Source organism: Mustela nigripes, chromosome 4, assembly GCF_022355385.1.
Source record: "Mustela nigripes isolate SB6536 chromosome 4, MUSNIG.SB6536, whole genome shotgun sequence".
Taxonomy (NCBI): Eukaryota; Metazoa; Chordata; class Mammalia; order Carnivora; family Mustelidae; genus Mustela; species Mustela nigripes.
In genome coordinates, this window is record NC_081560.1 from 54,666,193 (window position 1) to 54,690,301 (window position 24,109).

The window sequence follows — 24,109 nt, forward strand, 5'->3', positions numbered from 1 at the left end:
TGGGGAGGGTATGTGCTTTGGTGAGTGCTGTGAAGTGTGTAAACCTGGTGATTCACAGACCTGTACCCCTGGGGATAAAAATATATGTTTATAAAAAATAAAAAAATAAAAAATAAATAAAAAATTTAAAAAAATGTAAAGAAGGAGGCGTTGGGGAGGAAGAGAGAGGACTTGTTCTTGGAAAGGTTTTCAGTCCATTTGGACTGCTAAGTGAATAGGTTCAATTTTTCAGGCTGATTTAATGAAATAAAAAGGACAGTGGTGGATAATTCCATTCACTCTATTCTGGATGATTTTCTTTGTGTTTAATTTGCTGTTTCCATTAGTATAATACTTGAAAATGGAATAATAAAACAGAGTTTAAAATATTAAAATTGATCATTTCTGTTGGTTCCCAATCTTACATAAGAAAATTTGGGTTTCTTTTAACTTCTTTCTTCAGAGTTCTTGGACACTCTATCACTACTTGATACTATCTGCAAATAAGTGAAATTTTGAAGATTTAACTGTCTCCCAGAAAGGAAATAATCCTCTAGTTTCCCAGCATTCAGAGAATATCGAAGCATTATTAGTAACAAAAATATTTCGTTTGACTGAATTATATATATGTATATATAAATTGTATATAGTTTTCATATATATCACTGAAACTATCCACCTATCTATCTACCCATTCATCCATCCATCTATCTATCTGAATATATATATTCACATAGGTACACATGTTAGTATTTTTCAAGTTTATACTTTGATAAACATCCATACTTTACACCCTATTCTCAGTTTACAAAATTGACACATAAAAACATGGTGAGTCCCTGAAACATTAAAAATTAGACATGATAAATTGTGGAGAACTTAGGGGAAACTCTTGCTTTATGCATAGGCTGATGTGGCATAATGAGTGTTCTTTTTTAAAAATCTTTCCTGTTCTACCAAACTTCATCCATGTGCTCCTCACAGCAATTATCATGAACCCTCTGTTCTCATTTAACAGCCACGGAACATTGATATTTTCTTTCTGTCAAGAAGGTAGACTTGTCGGATGATACGTATGATGATTCATGCCAGTGTTCTAAGTTCAAACCAAGAAAGACTGTGGGTGTATACAAAATATTTGTCAGAGGGTGTTTTTCTCTTGGCAAAGAATCTTGGAAATCTTATAATTGGTTCTACCCACTAACGGAGCAGCTATTGGCTGTAAAACATTAATTTTGAGAAATTAATTTTGAAAAGGGATTGACAAACTTTGGTTGGGAAAAATTCAGTATTTTTTCAGTTATGCTCTTTAAAGAGGTGAAAAGAGCATTATCAGGTTGAATATTCAGTTAAGCTAAAATGGCAATGAAACTTCCACAGTGCCTTTCCTTCTTTCTCTTTTCCAGTATCCCTTAAGTATCTTTGTCAGTAACCACTTTTACCCTTATTAAAACCAACAGAACTGACACAGATATGAGAAAATAAAACAAACAAAAACTATCATTTTCAACAGTGATTGGTATTAACTGGAGATTTATAGTATTTAATCTGCACAAAAGCTTTTTTAAAAAAACAGTTTATTGAAATGTAATTCATATACCATTGCTACAACTACTTAAAGTAGATATATTTACACCCTATTAATGAGAAAAAGTGATGCTCAGACCACTGTATTCATTTTTTAAAATATTTTATTTATTTATTTGCCAGACAGAGATCACAAGTAGACAGGCAGGCAGAGAGAGAGGGGGAAGCAAGCTCCCCGCTGAGCAGAGAGCCCGATGTGGGGCTCCATCCCAGGACACCGGGGCCATGACCTGAGCCAAAGGCAGAGGCTTTCACCTACTGAGCCACCCAGACGCCCCCCAATATATTCATTTTTAAACTTTGTTTCAAACCCAACTGTCTCAGGTCAAAGCCTGTATTCTTTCTACTGTACCTTAGTGCCTCTGTTGTCAAAAGGTAGGAGTAATGCAAATAGCTGTTAAAATGTTCTACAGGGAGTGATGAAAAGGAGATTGAGTCCCAAGATATGACTGGTCAGTAGTCATTTTTTTCACTTAGGGAGTGAGGTCAGAGCCTCAAGCCATCTGAAGGAGAGGAACTCAAGCTTCTCGAGTGGGTCCAGCTGAAAAAATTTTTTCTATTGTTCAGGAATAACAGGAGGGAGAAATCAGAGGAAAAGAAAAGAAAAGGAGTTAGCTGGTTGTGCCACTTTTCATACAGTATTCCATTTGACTATTAAAGCAGTACTGTGCAGATTGTGGGCTCAGTATATAATAATAAAAGTAATACATAGTAATACTTGCTATTCTTCCTCCTCCCCTTCTCCTCTTCCCCCTCTCCTCCTCCCCTTCCCCCTCTCTTCCTCCTTCTCCTTCTTCTTCCTTTCCCTCTTTCCCTTCCCCTCCTCCTCCTCCCCCTCCTTCCTCTTCCTCTTCTCCTCCTCATCCTCCTCCTATTCCTTCTTCTTCTTTACAGATGATAAATAAAATCACAGAAATGTTTAGTAACTCTCTCAAATTTATACCCAGGGTCTGCAACAAGAGAATTCTAATTCCAAAGCTTGTATTCTCTGGACTTTTCCAAATATGCATTTACATCTAAGAAACAAACAAATACTGCTGGTAGGTGAAAAACCAATCTCATGATGTCGAATATTCTATAAAGTGGTGGAGTTATGCATGATATGAAGCTTACAAGAAAACAAAGAATTAAGCTCAGGGCCTTGGAGAGGGCTGTGCAGGTTCGAGGGCCCTACAGGTTCAGCTTCATTAGCCACACTGTAAATCTGACTCTGGCTCCACCTCTTTTGAATCAGTAGTTGATCTCTATCTTTTGAAAAAAATTAGCCAGGAAGCTTCTCTTGCACTGAAGGGTGCAAGAAAAATAAAGGGTTAAGGTCACTGTTACATAGCCAAATTGTATCCAAGAACTCATAAAACAATCAAACTTGTTCAGTTACTAGGGACAGATTATACACCTAATTTATCTTTGAAGGTTTTCTAGGAGCATGCATCACTTAAAGTTAAACTTGAGATTCACATCACTGTGAATATTATATGGCAACAGTGGACATTTGGTAACAAATTTTTTAAAATGTTTTCCACAATGAAAGTACTAAAGCCTTGATCCATGACTTAGAGGATTAGTACTCATATGCTTTTGTGGGGGAGCAATAATGCAACTGTGCTCAGAGGAACATTTCAGGCCATGTCACAGCCACCATTTACAAATGTAGAATCATCTGTTTAGACCTGCATTTGAGCTACTTGTCTCACTGGAGTGTGATTCTCATCTTTAACTTAGCTGATTGGATCTTTAAGAGGAAGTGCTATTCTCTAATCCTCATCAAGAGCTAGAACATCTAACTCCATATACTCTAAGAAGTAGAAACAAAGTCAGTTGAAAGAAACTAAGTATGATGGGTTTTCCCAGACCAGATGACCTATCCTGGGTTTTTGTAACCTAACGTGTATTCTTGTATTTGGATTGGATCAGGAGACAGATGGCTGATTAGCTGGACCCGCTGATTTCCATCCAGTCTGACATGATTGCCCTTGGGCAAGATGCCATCAGTACACATTAAGAAACAGTTCCATGAAAAGGACCTGGTGTTGAACTTAGGGAAAACAGCAGGGTAAGGGTGTTGTTCCCAGCAGTCCTGATGATGCTGGTGCTTCTGCTAAGTGATTTATTTATATTTCACCATCACACTGTGAGGCATGTAACTAACAATGTTTTCCTTGCTGTGATCTCTTTGAGAAAGGGAGAGCCAGATTTGTGGTTTTTTCCTAGCAATATATGGAACTTAAAGCATGATGTTAATAAAATTATTTATTTTGGGTTTCCTACTAACTCTTTCTGTAAGTATCACCCGAATAACTTACTTGTTGTTGTTGTTTTTAACTTTCTTACTGAAGAATAATATACACTTGCTTGTTGTTTAAACATATTGTGTTGGTTGAGTATTTGTAAACATTTTCAAATTCTTTTTAAATTAAGGAAAGGGGTGTTTGTGTGTGTGCACAGGCATGCACACACACACACACACACACACACACACAAACTCTGTCCTTAAAATGAATATCATTATGGGCGCCTGGGTGGCTCAGTGGGTTAAGCCGCTGCCTTCGGCTCAGGTCATGATCTCAGGGTCCTGGGATCGAGTCCCGCATCGGGCTGTCTGCTCAGCAGGGAGCCTGCTTCCTCCTCTCTCTCTCTGCCTGCCTCTCTGCCTACTTGTAATCTCTCTCTGTCAAATAAATAAATAAATCTTTAAAAAAAATGAATATCATTATGACAGCAAATTTTTGTTATTCGTTTACAAGACTGAAATACTCCTTTTGCGTATCTGTTTAGAGTCCTTTACTTTTTCCCTTTCAGACTCAGGCTTCTGTGAAGGTCCCTTGACTCCCTCATTAAGCGGAACATAAAACAATTTCTGATCAACTGTTTCTTTGTTCCTGATTTGTGCTCATTAATATGATGTTGGCCTGAACAATTATCATAATTCTCCTGGACTTCAGTTCTGCCAATGGTGGAAGGGTAATAAGATATAAAGAAAGTGATAAACATCTTGATGTGGTAATATTAACAAGATGGAATATTTCGAGTTACCAAGACTGGAGGCATCATAGAAATTATTGCGTATTACCAATACCTTAAAGTCGAAGGGACCCTGCTGCCCACCCTGAAGAATCTTGTAAAACCACTTTCCTTGCGGAAAAATCACCCTAACAGTTTTTTTTTTTTTTTAAATCTTTGAGCTGATGACCAGAGATGATAAACTATTTAATTATTGGTTTATGGGGTATGTACACTACCAATCAGAAAATTCCACTCGTCCATCCAGAGGTTCTCTGGATCCAGTAGCATAACATCCAGTAACACTACACACACCATGGCAACATCAAGTAAAATCATAGCAGGTGCATGTCATCAACTGACTACAGTATTCTTTTATGAGCCTCTCAGACTATTTATTTATTTAACGATTTTAAAAATTTATTTGAGAGAGAGAGAGAGCACACAGGGAGGAACAGAGTGGGTGGGAGAAGGACAGACAAACTCTGAGCTGAGTGCAGAGCCAGACCTGAGCTCAGGGACTCACTGCAGGGCTCCAGGCAGGGCTCTACTCAGGCACTTACCTATTTAACCCAACAAAGGAACACATTTTTTTTTTTTTTAGATTTTTAAATTTTTTATTTTTTATAAACATATATTTTTATCCCCAGGGGTACAGGTCTGTGAATCGCCAAAAGGAACACATTAAAGAAATAATTATTTTAGCAGTTATTGCGTCCCTGTATAAGCTTTTGCAAACACTCCTCTCCTGCTCTACCCCCAAATTTTCTGGGATCTTTTGCTAAGTTGTACAGCTGGTAAATATTCCTAATTGCTTAAGGCCTAGTTTAAACAGTAAAATAAATGAAGAGCAAAACTTTGTTTATTTTTTTTAAGAAAAAAAAATAATGGGTCATGTAGAATCAGAATATGTGTATTGTAAGAGACATGTTTGACAAGAATGTGTCCCCAATTAAGTGAGTAGTAGACTGCTCTTTTCCCACTTATTTCTTCTAGCCAAGAATGACTCATGCCTCTTTAGACAAAATTTTAAAAATTCCCTTTGGGAGAGCAATTGCCAGTGAGTATGACACTTAATTGTAAGAAAACACAGGGAAATGATAAATCTGGAGAGTGCTATTTGCACCTGTGTAAACAAAAACTGCCCTCCATAGGTCACCATCATAGTCCTTTCAGTCAAAGGCTTTTTGACTCTTCCCTGTATTCAAAGACAAAAAGTCATATTTAGGATGAAGTCCTGTGAGATTGTGTGTGTGTGTGTGTGTGTGTGTGCACGCACGCACACACACGCACCAGGGAAAGAAGTTAGCATGGTGGTTTTCCGAATGTGGTTCTCAAGATGTGCTCCTCTCCCCCCACTCAAAACCACAACATCACATCACTTGGCCATTTCATTAGAAATGCAGAATCTTGGGTGCAACCCCAGACCTTCTGGATCAGAGTTGCAGGGTGGGTCCAGCAAAGCATCTTAGAACAAATCCTGCAGGTGATTATGGTACCACTGAGGTTTAGAACCACTGGCATAAAGGACGATGAAGATGTGCTTGGGTGACTGGAGAAGAGGGATACTCCACAAAGAATTATAGCTGATAACCTCCTGTTTGTTCCTGAAACGTTATGACCCTCCAGGATCCCAGCTGCATAAGTCATCCTGATTCTTATGTTGCTGAGGACTTCTAACTGCATTTCACTGGGTTGTAACTATTTTTTTTTTTTACATCAGGGGTTGTTAGCCTCAAAGGAATCCTAGATATAAATTGTTCCTTTCTGCTCTTTTCTCCCCCAAGAAATTAAGGAGTTTAAGGAGCTTTCTGTCTTAATTGATTTTCCATTAAAAAAAACATACTTTTATCATTTTGAACAATATTTTTTTCATTTAAACCTTTTTTTCCTACTCATTTTAATTTGATTTGCTTAATTTTGCTCAAGGATATGTACTTAGTTTTCTAACCTAAAGCTTTGGATACCTGTGGTGTGCCAAGGACTTTAGTTTTGGACATTATATTTGGTAAAACCAACCACAGAATTTTGAAGATCTTCCAGGAAACCTGAGGTTTCAGTATAAATTGCATATTGCACAATTTGGCTTTTCACCCAACCTTCCCATGTAGTTTCACCTATCAGAGGAAAAAATTGCTATACACCATTTGATTTTTTAAGTATGCCACATTGTGAGATAAGTTTTGACTTTGTTTATCCGTTATATTTGGAAAACGTTTTTCCCTTCTTTCCTTTCCTTCCTCCCCCTTTCCTCTTCTCTTTCTTCTCTCCTCATTTAATTTTGTTATTTACTACTTGATACCAGAAAAGTCTTTTGGTTTCTTTAAAAGATGGAATAAATGTCTTTGAAATAAAATGTCAAAGACTTCAGGGGTGCCTGGGTGGCTCAGTGGGTTAAGCCTATGCCTTCGGCTCAGGTCATGATCTCAGGATCCTGGGACCGAGCCCCGCATCAGCTCTCTGCTCAGCAGGGGGCCTGCTTCCTCCTCCCCCTCTGCCTACCTCTCTGCCTACTTGTGATCTCTCTCTGTCAAATAAATAAATAAAATCTTAAATTAAAAAAAAGTAAAAGACTTGAAAGAAGAGTATGAGAATTAGAGTCAAAGGTGAAAGAGGTGTGGTTAACACCTAAAGGAGAACAAGAAGTCAAAGTTTCGCATGCCTGGCAGCTTGAACTAGAAGGTGGCATAGTTTCAGAGTGTAGTGTTGGGAACCTTGAGTCCGAGAGGGGGTGTATGGCATCCTGAGTCATGCACAGTATGGAGTAGCCATAATGTTCATGAGGAATTATGTCTGGGTCAGTCACTCACCAGCTGTTTGACCTGGTAGGTTTGTTATGCCCCATTGCTGAGATTTGTTTCTTGTACTCTGTAAAATCTTACAGAAAATTTCTATTTTTCAGGGTTTTCATGGGACAAAGAGAAAACATACATGTAGAGAAGGCTGAGTCTCAGCAATGGGATGCTCCCAGTTAGTATATCCTGATGCTTTTAATTGTAGTTCATCCGTTTTCATAGTTGCATGGTACTTTAGTGAATTAAAACACCATATTTATTTATCCATTCATGTGGCAAAGGATAATTTGGGTAATCCAGTTTTTTGTTAGTGTAACATAATGAACATTCATGCGTATCTCTTCCGACATACATATACAAGGCTTTAGTCGCACGGATAGCTGAGATTGGAATTGCTGGGTACTGTGGTATAAGCACCTTTCCTAGAAGATGCCAGATTGATTTTTAAGTGATTATGCCTAGTGACGCTTCCACTAGGAGAATGTAGGACTTCTCCCTTTCTCCACATCTTTGCCAAAGCTAGTGTTGCAGATTTTAAAATTTTGGCAAATTTGATGGGTGTAATTGTACCTCATGCAATCTTATTTAGAATTCCCCTGATTTCCAATAAATTGAGCATATTTTAATATACCTTTGGGTCATTTGTGTTTATTTTTTAAAGAAATACTTGTTCAGGACGCCTAGGTGGCTCAGTTGGCTGAGTGACTGCCTTCAGCTCAGGTCACGATCCCGGACTTCCAGGATCAAGTCCCGCATCGGGCTCTCAGCAACTTGAAGAGTCTGCTTCTCTCTCTGACCTTCTCCTCTCTCATGCTCTCTCTCAGATAAATAAATAAAAAATTCTTTAAAAAAAAAGAAATATTTGTTCAGATCTTTTCCAAAATTTTCTATAATTTTGTTTTTATTTTGGTTATTGATTATGAGTCTTTTAAATTTCTTTATATCATTATTATTATTAAGTAGGCTCCACATCCTGAATGGAGTCCAATGCAGGGCCTGAACTCAGGGCCCCAAATCAAGACCTGAGCTGAGATCAAGAGCTCAACTGACAGAGCCACCCAGGTGCTCCTGATTCATAGGAGTCTTTTAGAATCCAATCCTTATCTTCTCCCACTTTTTGGCTTATGTTGTTAATTTTTGTAAATGATTTCATTTGACTTATCTGTAGGATTTCTCATTCTTTTAAAATATGGTTTGCATTTTGTGCTTGTGCTTTGCTTAAGAAATTCTCTACTTCCCAGAAAGTGTAAAGATAATTCTTTGGACTCTATTTTTAAGTTTTGCTTTTCAGTCTTTAAATCTCTTAAAATTGATTTGTGTATAATTAATGTAACTTTTTTAAGCTGTATATCCTCCATTTACTGAATCATCATTTCACTGCTCTATGTGACGAATTCTGTCATTCATCAAGTTTTCATGTGAGGGTGTGTCTGTTTGTAGAGGTATTGTGTGTCCTTAGTTTCTGTTCTCATTTCACATTGTCCTACTTAGCACATATTTAAACTAAATGCTGGTGGCACACTTCACTTTCTTCTTATTCTTTTTTGGGATTGTCTTGATTATTAGCCCTTTGCTTTTCTATATAAATTTTAAAGTAGCTTAAGAAGTTACAAACACATACATATACATAAAATGTTTTGATTTCTCTTACAACTGCCTTGAATGTATAGAAGAACTTAAGGAAGAATTTCTAGTTTTGTGAATGTTTGTCTTCCAATCACCAAAGAGGAATTTCCTATTTATTGAAGTTGTAGCTTACTATTCTTTTTTGTTATCCTTGGAATTTTCACCAATTTTTTTTATAGGATCAGTAATACATTCTAGTTTTGCTTGTTGGTATTAATCCAGAGTCTAAGCATTTTTCAGTGAAGTGCTGATACATATTTTAGGATATTTAGTCCAGCATCCCACCAGAAGTAGAGGATGTATGTAGAGTATTATTAAATGCAGTTTTCTATTCTTTTTAAAGATTTCATTTATTTATTTGGGAGACAGAACAGGTAAGAGAGAGAGTATGAGCATGGAGAGGAGTAGAGGGAGAGAGAGAAGCAGATTCCCTGCTGAGCAGAGAGCCCAAGGTGCAGGACTTGATCCCCGGACTCCTGGGATCGTGATCTGAGCCTAAGGGAGATACTTAACCAACTGAGCCCACCCAGGCACACTGCAGTTTTCTATTTAAGTATGTGTGAATACTTTAAGTTTAGTTTCTCTGCCAACCTGTATATGTATGCTTATAAACATTATTTATTTATTAATTTATTTATTTTGTAGGTGGAAAAATGATAACCAATAAAAGATCCCAGTTTTGCTTAGAAGGAATCTCACGAAGTAAGTCTGAAGGAAATTTGTTTGACATGGAAGCTCAAAAATCCTCAAGAAATTTCCATGTTACAGGTACGAGAATCTATAACTTGTAATTTTTTTTTTATCCAGCATTGATAACTATTGGAAGCTTAACTCTGCAAAGAGCTACAGAAGATTAAAATAATTATAAAATTATCATGCAAATACTTACACTATCATTAAAAAATGAGCAAAATGAAATAGCACAGTCAGCAGATTATATAAATCTTCTGAGAAGGCAAAAATTCATTATTAAGTGAATGATATATGCAGTAAATATAATAAATTTGGGGGTAAATGAGATCTCTAGAGGTTGAACTGGGCTAAGAAGTTTTCATGAAGAGTGAAAGAATTGAACTGATCCTCAGAGGAAAGGTAAGTTTGAAGAGAGTTAGATGAAACCAGATGGAAAGAAACATGAAAATAAGAGAAATACAACTTTTATTTTTCAAATGCACATTCTAACTTTTAATGTGTGATGCTTAAAACCCATTTCAATTAAGATATAGTTCTCTGTGTACTAAACAAAAAAGTCTGTCAGTTTACTTGGATTCATTTTTCAATTTTGGCTGGCCAGTTGGGCTTTTGTTTTCATGAAAGCTGTACCAGTTTCACCAAGGTCACAGAATCATTACCAATATTTATTGAGAAATGACCAAGTATGAATTTCTAAACATTTAAAAATGACTAATACTTGTGAAACATATAGAAATTCCTTATGGTTCATATGTAGATATTTTCATGTGTTGCCAATTCTTAAAAATATTCACTTTCCAAAGTAATGACATGTTTTCACTTCATAGCGGTAAGCCTATTCTTTGTCATTTTAAACTTGGAAAAGCTCAATGAATTCCTTCAAATAATAAATCTAAAGGTGATCTATTTTTCAATGTTCATTTTCATGAAATGTTTTTCATGAAAAAATATCAACGTTATTAAAATTTATCAGAGCAAAGCTACAGGAAATAATCTAAGAACTACATTATTGTCTAATTTGGCATATTGTTTTTTAATTACTTTGACTATTAACGGATGCACTTGATTTTTTTACATGGGGACTATTATAAAAGAAAAACATTAAATGAATATTCTAGATATAATGAGACTGACTATTCGGTGTTTAGAAAAATTTGGATAGTTGACTGAATTATTTTGTTTGTTCAGAGGTTTTCTTCTGTGAAAATGAAACATAAAACAATAAGGCATACACGTATGTAGTCTGGGTAATTTTCAAGGAAATGTGTTCAAATGATTATTATCTAAATTTTTGAACATTTATTTGTAAATCACAGTGTCTTAAGAAAAAGTAACATTAAACATAGTCAAAATATACTGGCAGAACATTTTCTCTTTCCTCACAACTTGAAAATTTGAGCAAATTTAACATTAATTTTGTAGGAGCTATTAAATTGGAGATCAAAAAGCAAAATAAAAAGCGTTGAATTTTTAAGCTATAATAATAATTAGTTGATTGTATCTCAGGATGCCACCTCACTTTTGTTTTGTTTTGTTTTTGTCTAAATAACAAGAATCTACAGACCCAGGATTTCTTCTCCATTGGCCGGATCCTTTCACATGTCAGGGCAATAAGGCTTCCGAGGTTACAAATCCCTTCTGGAATGAACTGTCTGCTTCTAACCCGTTTTTGGATGACATAACTCAGCTAAGAAATAACCAGAAGAGAGAGAATATTTCCATCCTGAAGGAAGATCCTTTTCTTTTTTTTAGAGAAACAGAAACTGGAAATTCTTTTGATTCCTCTGGTGATGAACTAGATGTGCATCAGTTACTCAGGCAGTCTTCCTCACGGACATCTGCAAGATCTAAAAGTGTTTCAGAACTTTTGGACATTTTAGATGACACAGCACATGCCCATCAGAATATACATAACTCCGGCCAGATACTAGAACAAGACTTAGAATGGCTTCAGAATGATAGAGAGGCTTATAAAATGGCTTGGTTAAGTCGACGCCAGCTGGCCCGTTCCTGCCTGGATTTGAATATAATTAATCAGAGTCCGGGATGGGCCCAAACACAAGTAGCAGAGACGGTGATAGTTTGCAAAGTAAGCCACCAAGGAGGGTCAGTACAATTACCTGAATCAGGTATCACTGTTCATGTGCCCCAAGGCCATGTAGCCGTGGGAGAATTCCAAGAGGTGTCTCTAAGGGCATTTCTGGAACCTCCACAAATGCTTAACCATGATCTTTCCTGCACTGTTAGCCCACTGTTGGAAATCATATTAGGCAACCTAAATACAATGGAAGCCGTTTTGCTGGAGATGAAAATAGGGGCTAAAGTGAGAAAGGATCCTTTCAGCCAAGTCATGACAGAAATGGTGTGTTTACACAGCCCTGGTAAAGAAGGCCCTTTCAAAGTGTTAAACAACTGCTATATTTATAAAGACATCATCCAAGTCAAGCTAATAGACTTGAGCCAGGTGACATACCTCGTGGTTGCTGCACAAATTAAAGCAATTCAGTCACCAGCTGCCACCATTTGGGATTGTATCCACAAAACCACCTCCATTGGAATTTATGGTCCCAGATATATTCATCCCAGCTTCACTATTATTTTCACAGTTTGTGGACATTGTTACATGCCAGGAAAGCTTACAATCTCTGATATGAAGAAGGGTGCAAAAAACACATCTCCAGTTGTGTTTCAGCTCTGGGGGAAGCATTCGTTCTTACTTGACAAGCCACAAGATTTAAGTATTTCTGTTTTTTCATGTGATCCTGATTTTGAAGTAAAGGCAGAAAGAGAAAGGAAAGAAATTAAACAAAAGCAGTTGCTAGCAGGCGAAGTAGTTCATCAGCAGTTTTTATTTTCCTTAGCTGACTCCAGAGAAATGCACATATTTGTTTTCCGTGTTCAGGTGGAGCCTCCCAATGGTAGAGCAGTTACACAGTTCTTTGTCACTACACCTGATCCAGCTCCCAACCTTAAAAGGCTCTCAAATCGGTTAGGCGATTTGCAGGAAGAGAAGAAAATCAAGTCTGCTCCATTATTGCCAGCAGTGTGTGTGAAATACCCCACATTTCAAGATAAAAAAATGAACTTTACCAACTATGGGATAACTGTGAAGACAGTGCTAAGACAAAAAAAGATTGACTACTTACTTGAGTATTTCAAAGGGGACACAGTAGCTCTTATTGGAGAGGGTAAGGTAAAAGCCATTGGGCAGTCCAAAGTGAAAGAATGGTATGTGGGAGTCCTGAGAGGTAAGGTTGGGCTTGTACACTGCAAAAATGTCAAGGTAATTGAAAAAGAACAAGTAATATCTATGTCCAATAATGTTTTCACAACCAGAAATCTTCTCGAACAAATTACCCTACCCTTTAAAAAACTGACTTACATCTACTCTGTTGTATTGACTTCGGTGTCAGAAAAAGTTTATGATTGGAAAGTTTTAGCTGAAGTCTTGGGTTACTCACATCTGGCACTAGAAGGCTTTGACCAAACACAAGCTGACAAAGAATCAGAAAAAGTTTCCTATATTGTAAAGAAGTTAAAGGAAGATTGCCATGCAGATAAAAATACCAGGAAGTTTCTTTATGAACTTATTGTGGTGAGTATTGCTTTTCACAGTAATTTGTTTACTGTAGAGAATTTTATTAACTTGGGAATATTTATAGAAACATATAAGAGAAGTTAAAAAATTCTCAGCAGTTTCAAATAAACTAAAGTTACTTTATAGTAAATATAGATATTTTCTTACAAGATCATATAATTGATTTCTTAGTTTTAAAATTCAAGGCTCCCAAGGATCATCTGTCAAAGGAATATTAAAGTTCTGTTTGTGCTAGAATACAGCAGTTAAGGGATCTCTTCTCTTCCTCTCTCAAGTAATTGAATAGCTCTTAAAATATCAGAGCAGCTCCAATAACACGAAAATAAATAAAGGCAAATAGTCAGGGTCCCTGGGTTACTCACCTTAGCATCAGACTCTTGGTTTTGGCTCAGGTCATGACCTCGGGGTTCTGAGATTGAGCCCCTGTGAGATTGAACCTGTAGTCTGCTTGTCTCTCTGCCTCTGCTTGTGGGCCCTGCTCGTACTTTTCCAGAGTGACTGAGTGGCTCAGTTGGTTAAGTTTCTGACTCTTGATTTCACATCAGGTCATGATCTTAGGGTCCTAGGATTGAGCCCCCTGTTGGGTTCTGTGCTCTGTGTGGAATCCGCTTGAGATGTTCTCTTTCCCTCTCACTCTGCTCCTCCCCCCTCTCTCTAGATCTCTCCCTAAAAATAAATAAATAAGTCTTTTTTTTTTTAAAGCCAATTTAAACAAGATTAATTAACTTGTCCATTCTTATAGGTCCACTATTTAGTTTTTTTTTTTTTTAATTTGCAGTGTTTTGTTTTTAAAACATATTGGCAAAATTTAAAAACCCATATTATCAATGTCTTCACTTTATCAGCTTAATATTCTTCTCATGTGTGTGATGCATCACAACCCAAAAAGTGATATTGCTAACTTTCTTCTTAATCTTCATGTTTTAATAGAAATTTCAGGATTTTTTTCCCGCCACGATAGCATTTACTTCAGTGTAAGGCTCAGTGGAGAGTTATAAAGAAGTTAAAGACCCGGTTTGCCTTTAAAGTGGAAATACAGTATTTCATAAAAGTAAAGAGAAAAACCAAAAGTATATTCCTAAAAGTGGTTATAATATAAATGTATAAATAATAATAATGATAGCTAAGAATGCTGTAGCATTCTGTATGTGTTTGACCCTGTGTTGAACTCTCCATACACATCTCTCACTTAGCCAAAAACTCTTTGGAGTAAGTGTAGGAGCTTCATCTTACCAACAGACTCTTGGAAGGCTGGGAAACTTGCCCAAGATCCCACAGTTGAATAGCATCAGAGACAAGGTTTGAGACCTTTTTGGTTCCAAAGCCACCCTTAAAACTACTCCACTTTCCTAAAACTGTTATGAGTGTGTGTGTGTGTGTATGTGTGTGTGTGTGTATGTGTGTGTGTGTGGTGTGGTGTAGAAGCTTGTGTGACTTAGATGTATTGGTGTGTAGTTAATACTGCTGTAACTGTGCAAGGCCAGTACCCTGTGAGAGATGGGTAGGATTACCCAGGCAGGTTCACAGAGAAGAGGACAGCTCTCATCCAGGTGCATGTGGAGGAGAGAGATTTCTGGAGAAGAATTTACTTTGAGACACTCACAATAATTTAACAAGAAGTCATATATATATATAAAACATTTTCTTTTCTTTATCATTTTTATGATTCTACAGTGATACTGACAGGGTTAAATTTTCCAAGCCCCAGTATCCGGTGTTTTATGACAGTGTTCTGGGTTCTCCACCGAGGAATTCAGAGTCATTGGCTGATCTACCTGCTTGAAGCTGCATGTGCCTTTTACAGCAGCTCATTACCTCTCATTATCTCTGCATTAGCTCATGTTTAGCATGGACTCATGAAGGCTTGATTTGAAACTTGCTTTCTTTGTTCTCTTAGTGACAAAAAAAAAAAAAGAAAAGGTTATTTTGGTCAAATGGCTTGGAAATTTTAGCCTAATCATATCTGCTTTGTATTGGTATATACTAATTAAGTGAGTGGCTTTGGTAACTTAACTGAACAGTGCTGATGGAGAACTCACTCAAGGGAGTAGTTCCTAAAAACTCATACCACAGCTCAGTGAAGGTTTCAGGGTTTCTATGGATGGAGTTTGGGCCTGGTTATCTGACCAGAAGATGATGGAGCATGGGGTATAGAGGCCATCTCTTGAAACTTTATCTGCATAATAAGTATGTGTTTTTCTTGAGTTATGTATTAAGTTGGAGAGCTGGAAGGGAGCTAATAAAGATTGTGGGTTCAAAAACCCTCAGACATATCTAGACATTGAGACTGGTTGTCCTCATATATTTGACACTTGACATTTCCTAAAGGCATTTGGATATCTGATTCAATTTTCCTAAAGATTGTAGGCATCTAGAGAAGGTGGTATTACCACTGTATCCATTTTAAAAATCATTAAACAGTGATATTTTGTGACTTATCTAAAGCCCTATACTTTGTGGTATTGGATTTTAAATTCAGATTGTGTAACTCCAAGTACAGATTTCCTTTCCTTAAAACAAGAAACTAGAATAAGCATTGCTAAAACCATTCCACGATTTACTTAAAGCACCTTCCAGGGCCTCCTGGCTCAGTGCTGCTTTTCTCCTGAGATCATAACTCCTCACCATAAATTTATGGACCAATACGGTCAATGTATAAAAACCATGGTGGTCTTTCTAATGCTTCCAGAGCCATGAATATTCTATGGACTTTACTAGTTGCCTTACTTGGTCACTCATTTTTACATATTGTTTCATAGTGATGGATAAAGCTTTTTAATGCTGTTAAATGACAAGGCGCTACCACACATGTTTCTTTGCTTGTTTTAACAGGGAAGAGATATAAATAGGTCTAATTCCATGTTTTAAAAATATATTCATAGCAAAGGAAAACTCATAGATTTGTTTGAAATATGCATGGTGATTGACAAAGCTCAGATGCCTTACTAAGAAGGGAAGGGAAGATTCCCTGGTGGGTTTCCATTTTGCATCGTTGAGGACCAAGTGTTTTATCTTTAACACGTCGTGGTTCTATTTAACACAGTTAAACTGGTGCTGAAGGGAGATAGTTAATTTTCTGAAGCCATAAATATCTACAGCTTTGTTCAAAGTTGTAGGAGTATCTCATTTTTGTGCAAGAGGCATCATTCTGGGGAGTTTTAAATCACATTTTGATGGAAAGTAGAGTAATATTTGCCAGCACCAGTGTGCTTATTCTTTAGAGAAATCCTGTAACCAATTCTCTGGTAAGGAAAGAAATTATTTTTTTGCAGAGTGAATAATCATCCCTGGGTTGATAAATTATAGACTGCTAGAACCTCAGGGTATCTTTGTAAGTGTCTAGTTAAACTTCTTCCTTTTCCAATTAGGATATTAAGAAACATATTAGTTGAGTGGTTTACCCAAGGCCCTATAATTAGTCACTGATTTGGGCTTAAATCTCCCCTAATTTTGGTCTAGTCATATCCTCTGTACTTTGCTGATTGGATTTGCTTAAAAGTAAATCAGCTTTTTGAATTTTAGAAACCTCAAATATACATGTGGTGAGAAAAATGATGCCAGTTTCTAGAAAATATAATGAAAATTTTTACTTATAGGAGAAAGCCCAAATTAGTTGATTTTAACTATGATATGTAATTGTTGCTGCAGGCTCTGTTGAAGATGGATTGCCAAGGGTTAGTAGCACATCTCATCCAAGAGGCTGCTATTCTGACTTCAGCTGTCAAGCTTGGAAAAAGCTGGAGGGAACTAGCTGAAAAGTTAGTACAACTCACAAAGCAACAGATGGAAGCATATGAAATTCCTCACCGAGGAAAAGCTGGAGATGTTGCTGCTGAGGTAAGATTTCTCTTCGTCTAATCAAATAATAAAAATTACAGATCAAGTAAATCAAATGTAATCAAGTCTACACCACATACATGGATTAAATGAGGGAGTGTCTAGAGGATCCACTAACTGAAATCACCCCATAACCATTAACATTATCTGAAATATACACACATCACTCTTCAAAGGCATCAAGAACCTTTAAAATACATTGATGTTTCTTCTATTGCATGTTAACATGGTCTTTGCTCAAATAATTGGACCAAATTGGATAGCTAGTTAGTCAGTAAGCAGGGCTATAAGAACTTGAGGCAGGAACAGATAAACTTTGAAGGGAGGAAATGGGGCCAAATCAGAACAAAGGCATTGTTCAGAACAATAAGCATTTATCAGCCTTAGTCACAGAATTAGTCATTTGTAATAAATAATGTTTAGTGACAAGCATTAAGGAAGTGGATGATGTGGGGTTACTGGTAATGAGAACTAGAAACATCTAAGAGCTTCCTTACCTCTTTCACAATTTTGTATACAGCAAGACCTATAGACATCAAATACAGAAGAACAACACTTTCTGCAAAGTAAATATTCTCCATGCAACTATTTTTATTAATATTAAAACAAATGTATATTGATCGACCTAATTAGGTAAATATTTTCTCTATTTATCATAAAGAAAGTGAGTCCATTTTTATGGACTTAAATGGAAGTATTCCAGTGATGATCACATATAAAATGTTCTTTATCTTTCTCACATGAGTGAAAACATTTCCAGGATATTTCAGTTAAGGAAAGGTGGTCTTGGATTAGATGATGACTTGGTAGGAGGCAGAAGCCATGTTCCCATTTCCTATTTGGGCATAGAGCTGGGTTTTAATTTCTTGAGAAAATTTTCTTATTTTGAAACAAAACAACTATGCCAGCTGGATAAGCAGAACAAGACAACCTTTCCATGAAGCCAAATCAAGTCAATTGAATCCCAGCAGCTGCAGTAGAAGCTTCAGAGTTCCTGGAGCCTGGCTCTCCAGCAAGGACTCCCATAAACAGACTCTTTAGCCAAGAGCATCCAAGACCTATTTCCCCCTTTACAGACTACATTTATCTTTATACACTGAAAAGGACATTACAACCTCCAAATGAGTTTTTAGTGTATGAGCTAAAAGACAACAAAACCTTTAATAAAGAGGAAAAAAAAAAGACAACATTATGAGGGATATACTATTCTGATATTTAAGTGAAATTGATTAAAAAGCTGTCTAATTGAGATATCACCACCTAACAGAATGGCCAAAATCCAGAACACTGACGACACTGAATGCTGTCGAGATTGTGGAACAATAGGAACCCTCATTCATTGCTGGTGGAATGCAAAATGGTAATGGCCACTTTGGAAGACCCTTTGGCTGTTTCTCACAAACAAAACATACCCCCTTACTGTACCATCACTCAGTCACAGCCCTTGGTAGTTATCCAAAAGAGTTGAAAACTTTTGTCCACACAAGTCTGTAGGTATATGGGTAAATAGACTGGCGCACCTATCGCTTCTCGGCCTTTGGCTAGGATCAAGTGTAGTATACTGGCATCTAAACAATGGAATATTATTCAGGACTAAAAAGAAATGAACTACCAAATTGTAAAAAGACATGGAAGGACTTTAAATGCATATTACTAAGTGAAAGAAGCCAATCTGAAAAAAAACCCTTTACTCTGTATGATACCAAATATATGACATTCTGGAAAAGACAAAACTATGGATGGAGACAGCAAAGAGATCATAAGTGGTTGCCAGGTGTCAGGAGGGAGAAATGAATAGGCAGAGCACAGAAATTATACTAAGTGAAAATACTCAATATAATATCATAGTGATGGATATATGTCATTAGACATTTGTCGAAACCCACAGCTTATACACCACCACAAGTGAACCCAGGGTGAACTGTAGATTCATCAACTGTAACAAATGTACCCCTCAAGTGGAGGCTGCTGATAATGGGGTAGGCTATGCATGTGTATGAGTGGGATATACATGGGAAATCTCTATACTTTCCTCTCAATTTTTCTGTGAACCTAAAACTACTTTAAAAATGATTCATTTTTAGGGGCGCCTGGGTGGCTCAGTGGGTTAAACCGCTGCCTTCGGCTCAGGTCATGATCTCAGGGTCCTGGGATTGAGTTCCGCATCGGGCTCTCTGCTCAGCAGGGAGCCTGCTTCCTCCTCTCTCTCTGCCTGCTTCTCTGCCTGCTTGTGATCTTTGTCTGTCAAATAAATACATAAAAATCTTTAAAAAAAAAATGATTCATTTTTAAAAAGTTGCCTAGTTGAAAGCCAGACTTTTTTTTCTTAGTAAGGCTTTGTTTTAAAAAAAGGTTTTCTTGAGAATTATTTACCAGAGAGTTACTTACTCTCTCAGGTTTCTTAAACATCTAACTTCTCTCTAACTGTGATTGTTTATATTTTGTCTTCTCCCAAATCTTGATGGAAGCCAACAAACAGCCTACTTTTCCATTATTCACTTTTGCACAGTCCAAATCACAAATGACTAAGTCTATGTCTGAGTTTGATAAAATACTCAGAAGCAGGAAGGGAAGTTCCTAGATGTCTTTCTAGAGGTTATCATTCAACTAACTGTGGCAAGGCTAACAATCATCACTCTGATCTGTGTTATTAAATGCTTAGAAAATTATGCATGGTATATCCCAACTTAGAGGAGTCTTTACCTGTTAGGCCACTTAAACCAAAGGGTAAATGTATGCTAATTTTTTTACAGCTGTACAATTATTTTTCTCTCAGGAAGGAGCTTATTTTTAAATATGATCAGTTTACAAGTCAAGAAATGATTTCAAAACATGCTGATATTAGTTCTGGGTAGAGTGTGCAGAGGGAGGGAACCAGCATCGGGGCAGGGAGATATGAGGCCTGGTGGTTCGTTCCCATGCGGCTTCCCTTTCCTTTATCTCACTTCCTCAGAGGGCACACTTCCCAGCAATTCCTCTCTATGTGTGCCAATGTCTACAATTGGGCTCTTTCACTCACTTTACTTCTTCTTCAATTTCTCCCTTTTCCTTTACTTCTATTTTTATTCTATCTCAAAGACAGTTATCTGGCACTTACTGTGGGCCAGACACTGCTCCAAGAGCATCACAAAAATTAATCCTTATTTAATCCTTTCAACAAAAACTTTGGGGCAGATACTAATACTATCTAAGATGCAGAGAGGCTAAGTAACTTGCTTAAACATATAGAGCTAGGAACTCTTAGAACCAGGCTTGGAGCATAGACTTTGGCTTTGGGGCCCTTGTACTTTAACTATACTCTGCCCACCCACACCAAATCCACCATGGTGGCTGAGTGGCAGGGCCAGATGTAGTCAGGACTGTGGGGGTTAAAGGACTCATTTCACTTTTTCTTTTTCTTTTTTCAAGCTGTCATATGATACTACCAAAATTTGCCTTTACATTTTCATTAAACTTCAATCCAATTAAAGAATAGAGATTATTCATAGTATGTCAGATTTTTCCTTGAGTACTTTTGCCCATTTCTCATTCTTTTATGAGGTGAAAAAGAAAAGCTTCTCTCTGGGGGTGCCTGGGTGGTTTAGTTGCTTGAGTGTCTGCCTTCAGCTCAGGTCATGATCCAAGGGACCTACAATTTGAGTCCCACCTAGGCTCTGTGCTCAGCAGGAGGCCTGCTTCTCCCTCTCCCCGTCTGCTACCCTGCCTGCTTCCGCTTTCTCTCTCTCTCTCCCTGTCAAATAAATAAAATCTTTTTTAAAAATAGTGAAAAAAGAGAACCTTTTCTCTGGAGACTTCTGAGAGTGTCACTTTTAAACTAACTATCTCCCTTAGTTATAAAAAATGTTACTCAACTTTTCTAGTGAAATTTCATTTTCTACATAAAAGCAAAACTTGGAATCTGATTCTGAGGGCAGTATGTTTGTCAGAGTATTTCTTTTGAGAAGAAAATACATTTATGCTATATAGAGGTGTTTAATCATTGCCAAGGTTCTCCTGTGAAAGTTAATGAAAATTCATTGGAGTTTTTCTGAAGGTATTTAGAGCTTTAACTCAAAAAACAAAATCAACAAAATACTAGAAAAATAACCTATTTAAAGAAAATTGGATTTTACAAGAGGAAATGCTGGGGATGTCAGAGCTAAGATATTCTCTGGCCTAAATTGCATACTTTCTATCTATCCTTCTGGGGATTAATAGTATATATGACACATTTCCTAGCAACTGTCTTCCATCGGCACCTGCCTAACAATAAAGGATATGCTCTTTCCATCTCATTCAATAAGAGCAATTATTTACCAAGGACACTAAAACATCACTTCTTCTAATCAAATTACCTTCTACCCTACTGGGCTCCACCTCAGCCACTGACACAAATAAGCGTGTCAAGGCTGATTTTTTATTTCTGACCTGCCAGAATGGGCCACCCTAACTATGGAAGCCCGAGGAAGTCAGCATTGCTAATTGTAATTTATTCTCATATCAGAAACTACTCACCTATAGAGTTATGACTGGCACTGTGTATTTATAAGTCTTTTTGTAGTCAACACTCAATCAGTGAGGATCTGATTTTCTGTTTTATCTTCTAGCTATAACTTTGTCCCTCCTCATTTTTGCCTGCCAGCTATAGTGCTCCAAGCACTTTATTGTAGGTCTAGATCAAAATGACAAAGTAGTTATTCCTCAAACAGTTAATTTTATTTATTTTTATAGATGAATAAAAATTCTATATGGAATTCTTCCTACTTATTTAGTATATTTCCTCTGAATCCTTACTCTCAGTATTTAATTCATCTGTACACTTAACACATTTACTAGGACTATCAGTTCTTAACACTGGAGCATTAGGAGCTACAAAAATCACAGACAGAATGAAATATGTGACTTTTTTTCTCTCTAAGCCAAATTTTATTTGGCCTGGGAATTGAGATAAACTTGTATTTATTATTTATTTTTTTAAGAGAGAGAGGGGGGTAGTCAGGGGCAGAGGAAGAGGGAGAGAGAATCTTAAACAGGTTCCATGCCCAGCACAGAGCCAGATGTGGGGCTCAATCCTACGACTCTGAGATCATGACCTTATCCAAAATCAAGGGTCAGTTGCTTAAATGACTGAGTCACCCAGGCACCTAAATATTTGAGGTGTTTTATTTTAAAGAGGCATATGATTTGATGCTGAAATAAATGAAAATGAAAATGGTAATAGTTGTTGCAGTTTATTGCATGTTTACTGTGTGTCGCCTAATCATTATGAACATTTTCTTTACTGTATCCCATTTATTTTAATAGACTTTGTAAAGAAGCCATTCTAACTATTGACTTTTCACAATATGCTGATAGTGAATGCATTTATGTAAATTATCCAGAATTACATGGTTATTAAGTATAGAACTGGGATCCAGACCCAGATATGTTTTACACACAGTTGTATCCACTTTGCACAATAGATGATAACTCCTTTCAGAATTAACTAAATAAAAGAAGATCAAAGTGGGAAAAAGCTGTCAGCAGACACATCCTTGCTTTGAAGGATGGGTAGCATTTGAATAATGGGAAAGGATTGGAAGGGGATTTCAGTGCTTCTGGATACCAATGACTTCTAGAGACTACTGAGGAGAATATGAAGACTGGAGGGAAGAACATTTTAGTAAATATTGGAAGATATGGGTGGAAATATTGGTCAGAGCGACATATATTTGGAGTCAATAGAGTCTTTAATGACTGCCAGAGCAAGTGGTTAAGATTCCTGGTCTGGATTCCTTGTCCACCTGTATCATCTATTAGCCCTAAGAACTTCAGCAAGTTACTGGACATTTCTAGAAGTTTTTTTTTCTTTTTTTTTTAAATTGTAAAATGAGGTAAAAAATACTATCTTGCTCATCAGACATTTGGAGGAGTAAATGAAACAATATATGTGAAATATTTGAAACAATGATTTGCCCTTTGCAATAACTAAATATATATTATCTATTATTTTGACTAAGAGGTGAATTTGACAACTGTGTGATTCTGAGTGATTTTAGAAAAGGAAATAAAGTATAGTAAGTTTTTAGTAATATGGCTGAGAGTAACTGTAGAAAGAATATAGATAAGGGAAGGGTGCCTGGGTGGCTCAGCGGGTTAAGCCTCTGCCTTCGCCTCAGGTCGTGATCTCAGGGTCCTGGGATAGAGTCCTGCATTGGGCTCTCTGTTTGGCAGGGAGCCTGCTTCCTCCTCTCTCTCTCTGCCTGACTCTCACCTACTTGTGATCCCTCTCTGTCAAATAAATAAATAAAATCTTAAGAAAAAAAAAGAATATTATAGGTAAGGTAAAAGTCAGCAATGATTTCAAGGTTTCTCTTCTGAGAAACTGGCAGAATGATAATGCGTGGGAATAAATGACAAAAAAAATCTTGGCTGTTCAGTTTTTTTTTTTTTTTAAACCAGTTTAACAACATTTAATTTTCCTTGGAAAATATCTCTTGCAAAAGATGAAAGGCATGTCCTTGAATTCTTGTGATTTTCTGGCTCACACAGCAAGTCCTAGATTCTGCTTACAAGGATGTGGTATTGTCCCCTTCTAGCCTTGGTACCTGAATGTGTGGTTTGATGGGTTTTTACAGAAAGAGATACATTTATAATTTCTTAAAAAACGGGAAAGTGTTATGTGGAAATTCATCTGCCAGTGGTAAAATGTGTAGAATAATTGCTTAATTCTGCATTATTTGTGCTAGGTATTTGGCACAGTGACATAATATTTTGATTATCATAGTCTATTTTGTACAATACTATAATGCTTGTTGCTGCCATCTTTAATTTCAAAAGATACTCCATTTTTTGAAAATGAAATAAAGAAAAAAATCACATTGTAGTGGAATTTATTACCATATTTGCATGATCTTTGGTTTAATTCTACTTTATATGTCTTATTACACACTGAAAATCAAGTAGAAATAATAATCATATTAATAAATATTAGTTAAATATTATAAAGATATCTTAAAATGAATTTAGAGACATC

At 36.7% G+C, this 24,109-nt stretch overlaps 1 protein-coding gene across 2 annotated transcripts in view; it reads left to right on the forward strand.

Annotated features, from left to right (window-relative positions):
• MACC1 (MET transcriptional regulator MACC1) overlaps positions 1–24,109 on the forward strand; it is a 64,649-nt gene that overhangs the window by 26,831 nt on the left and 13,709 nt on the right. For both annotated transcript variants that reach the window (XM_059395703.1, XM_059395702.1), the window contains exons 2-4: positions 9,633–9,755; positions 11,234–13,275; positions 16,927–17,115. In XM_059395703.1, the coding sequence (XP_059251686.1) occupies positions 9,641–9,755; positions 11,234–13,275; positions 16,927–17,115 (2,346 nt within the window). In that variant the 5' untranslated portion in view covers positions 9,633–9,640. The remainder of the gene's footprint in view (positions 1–9,632; positions 9,756–11,233; positions 13,276–16,926; positions 17,116–24,109) is intronic.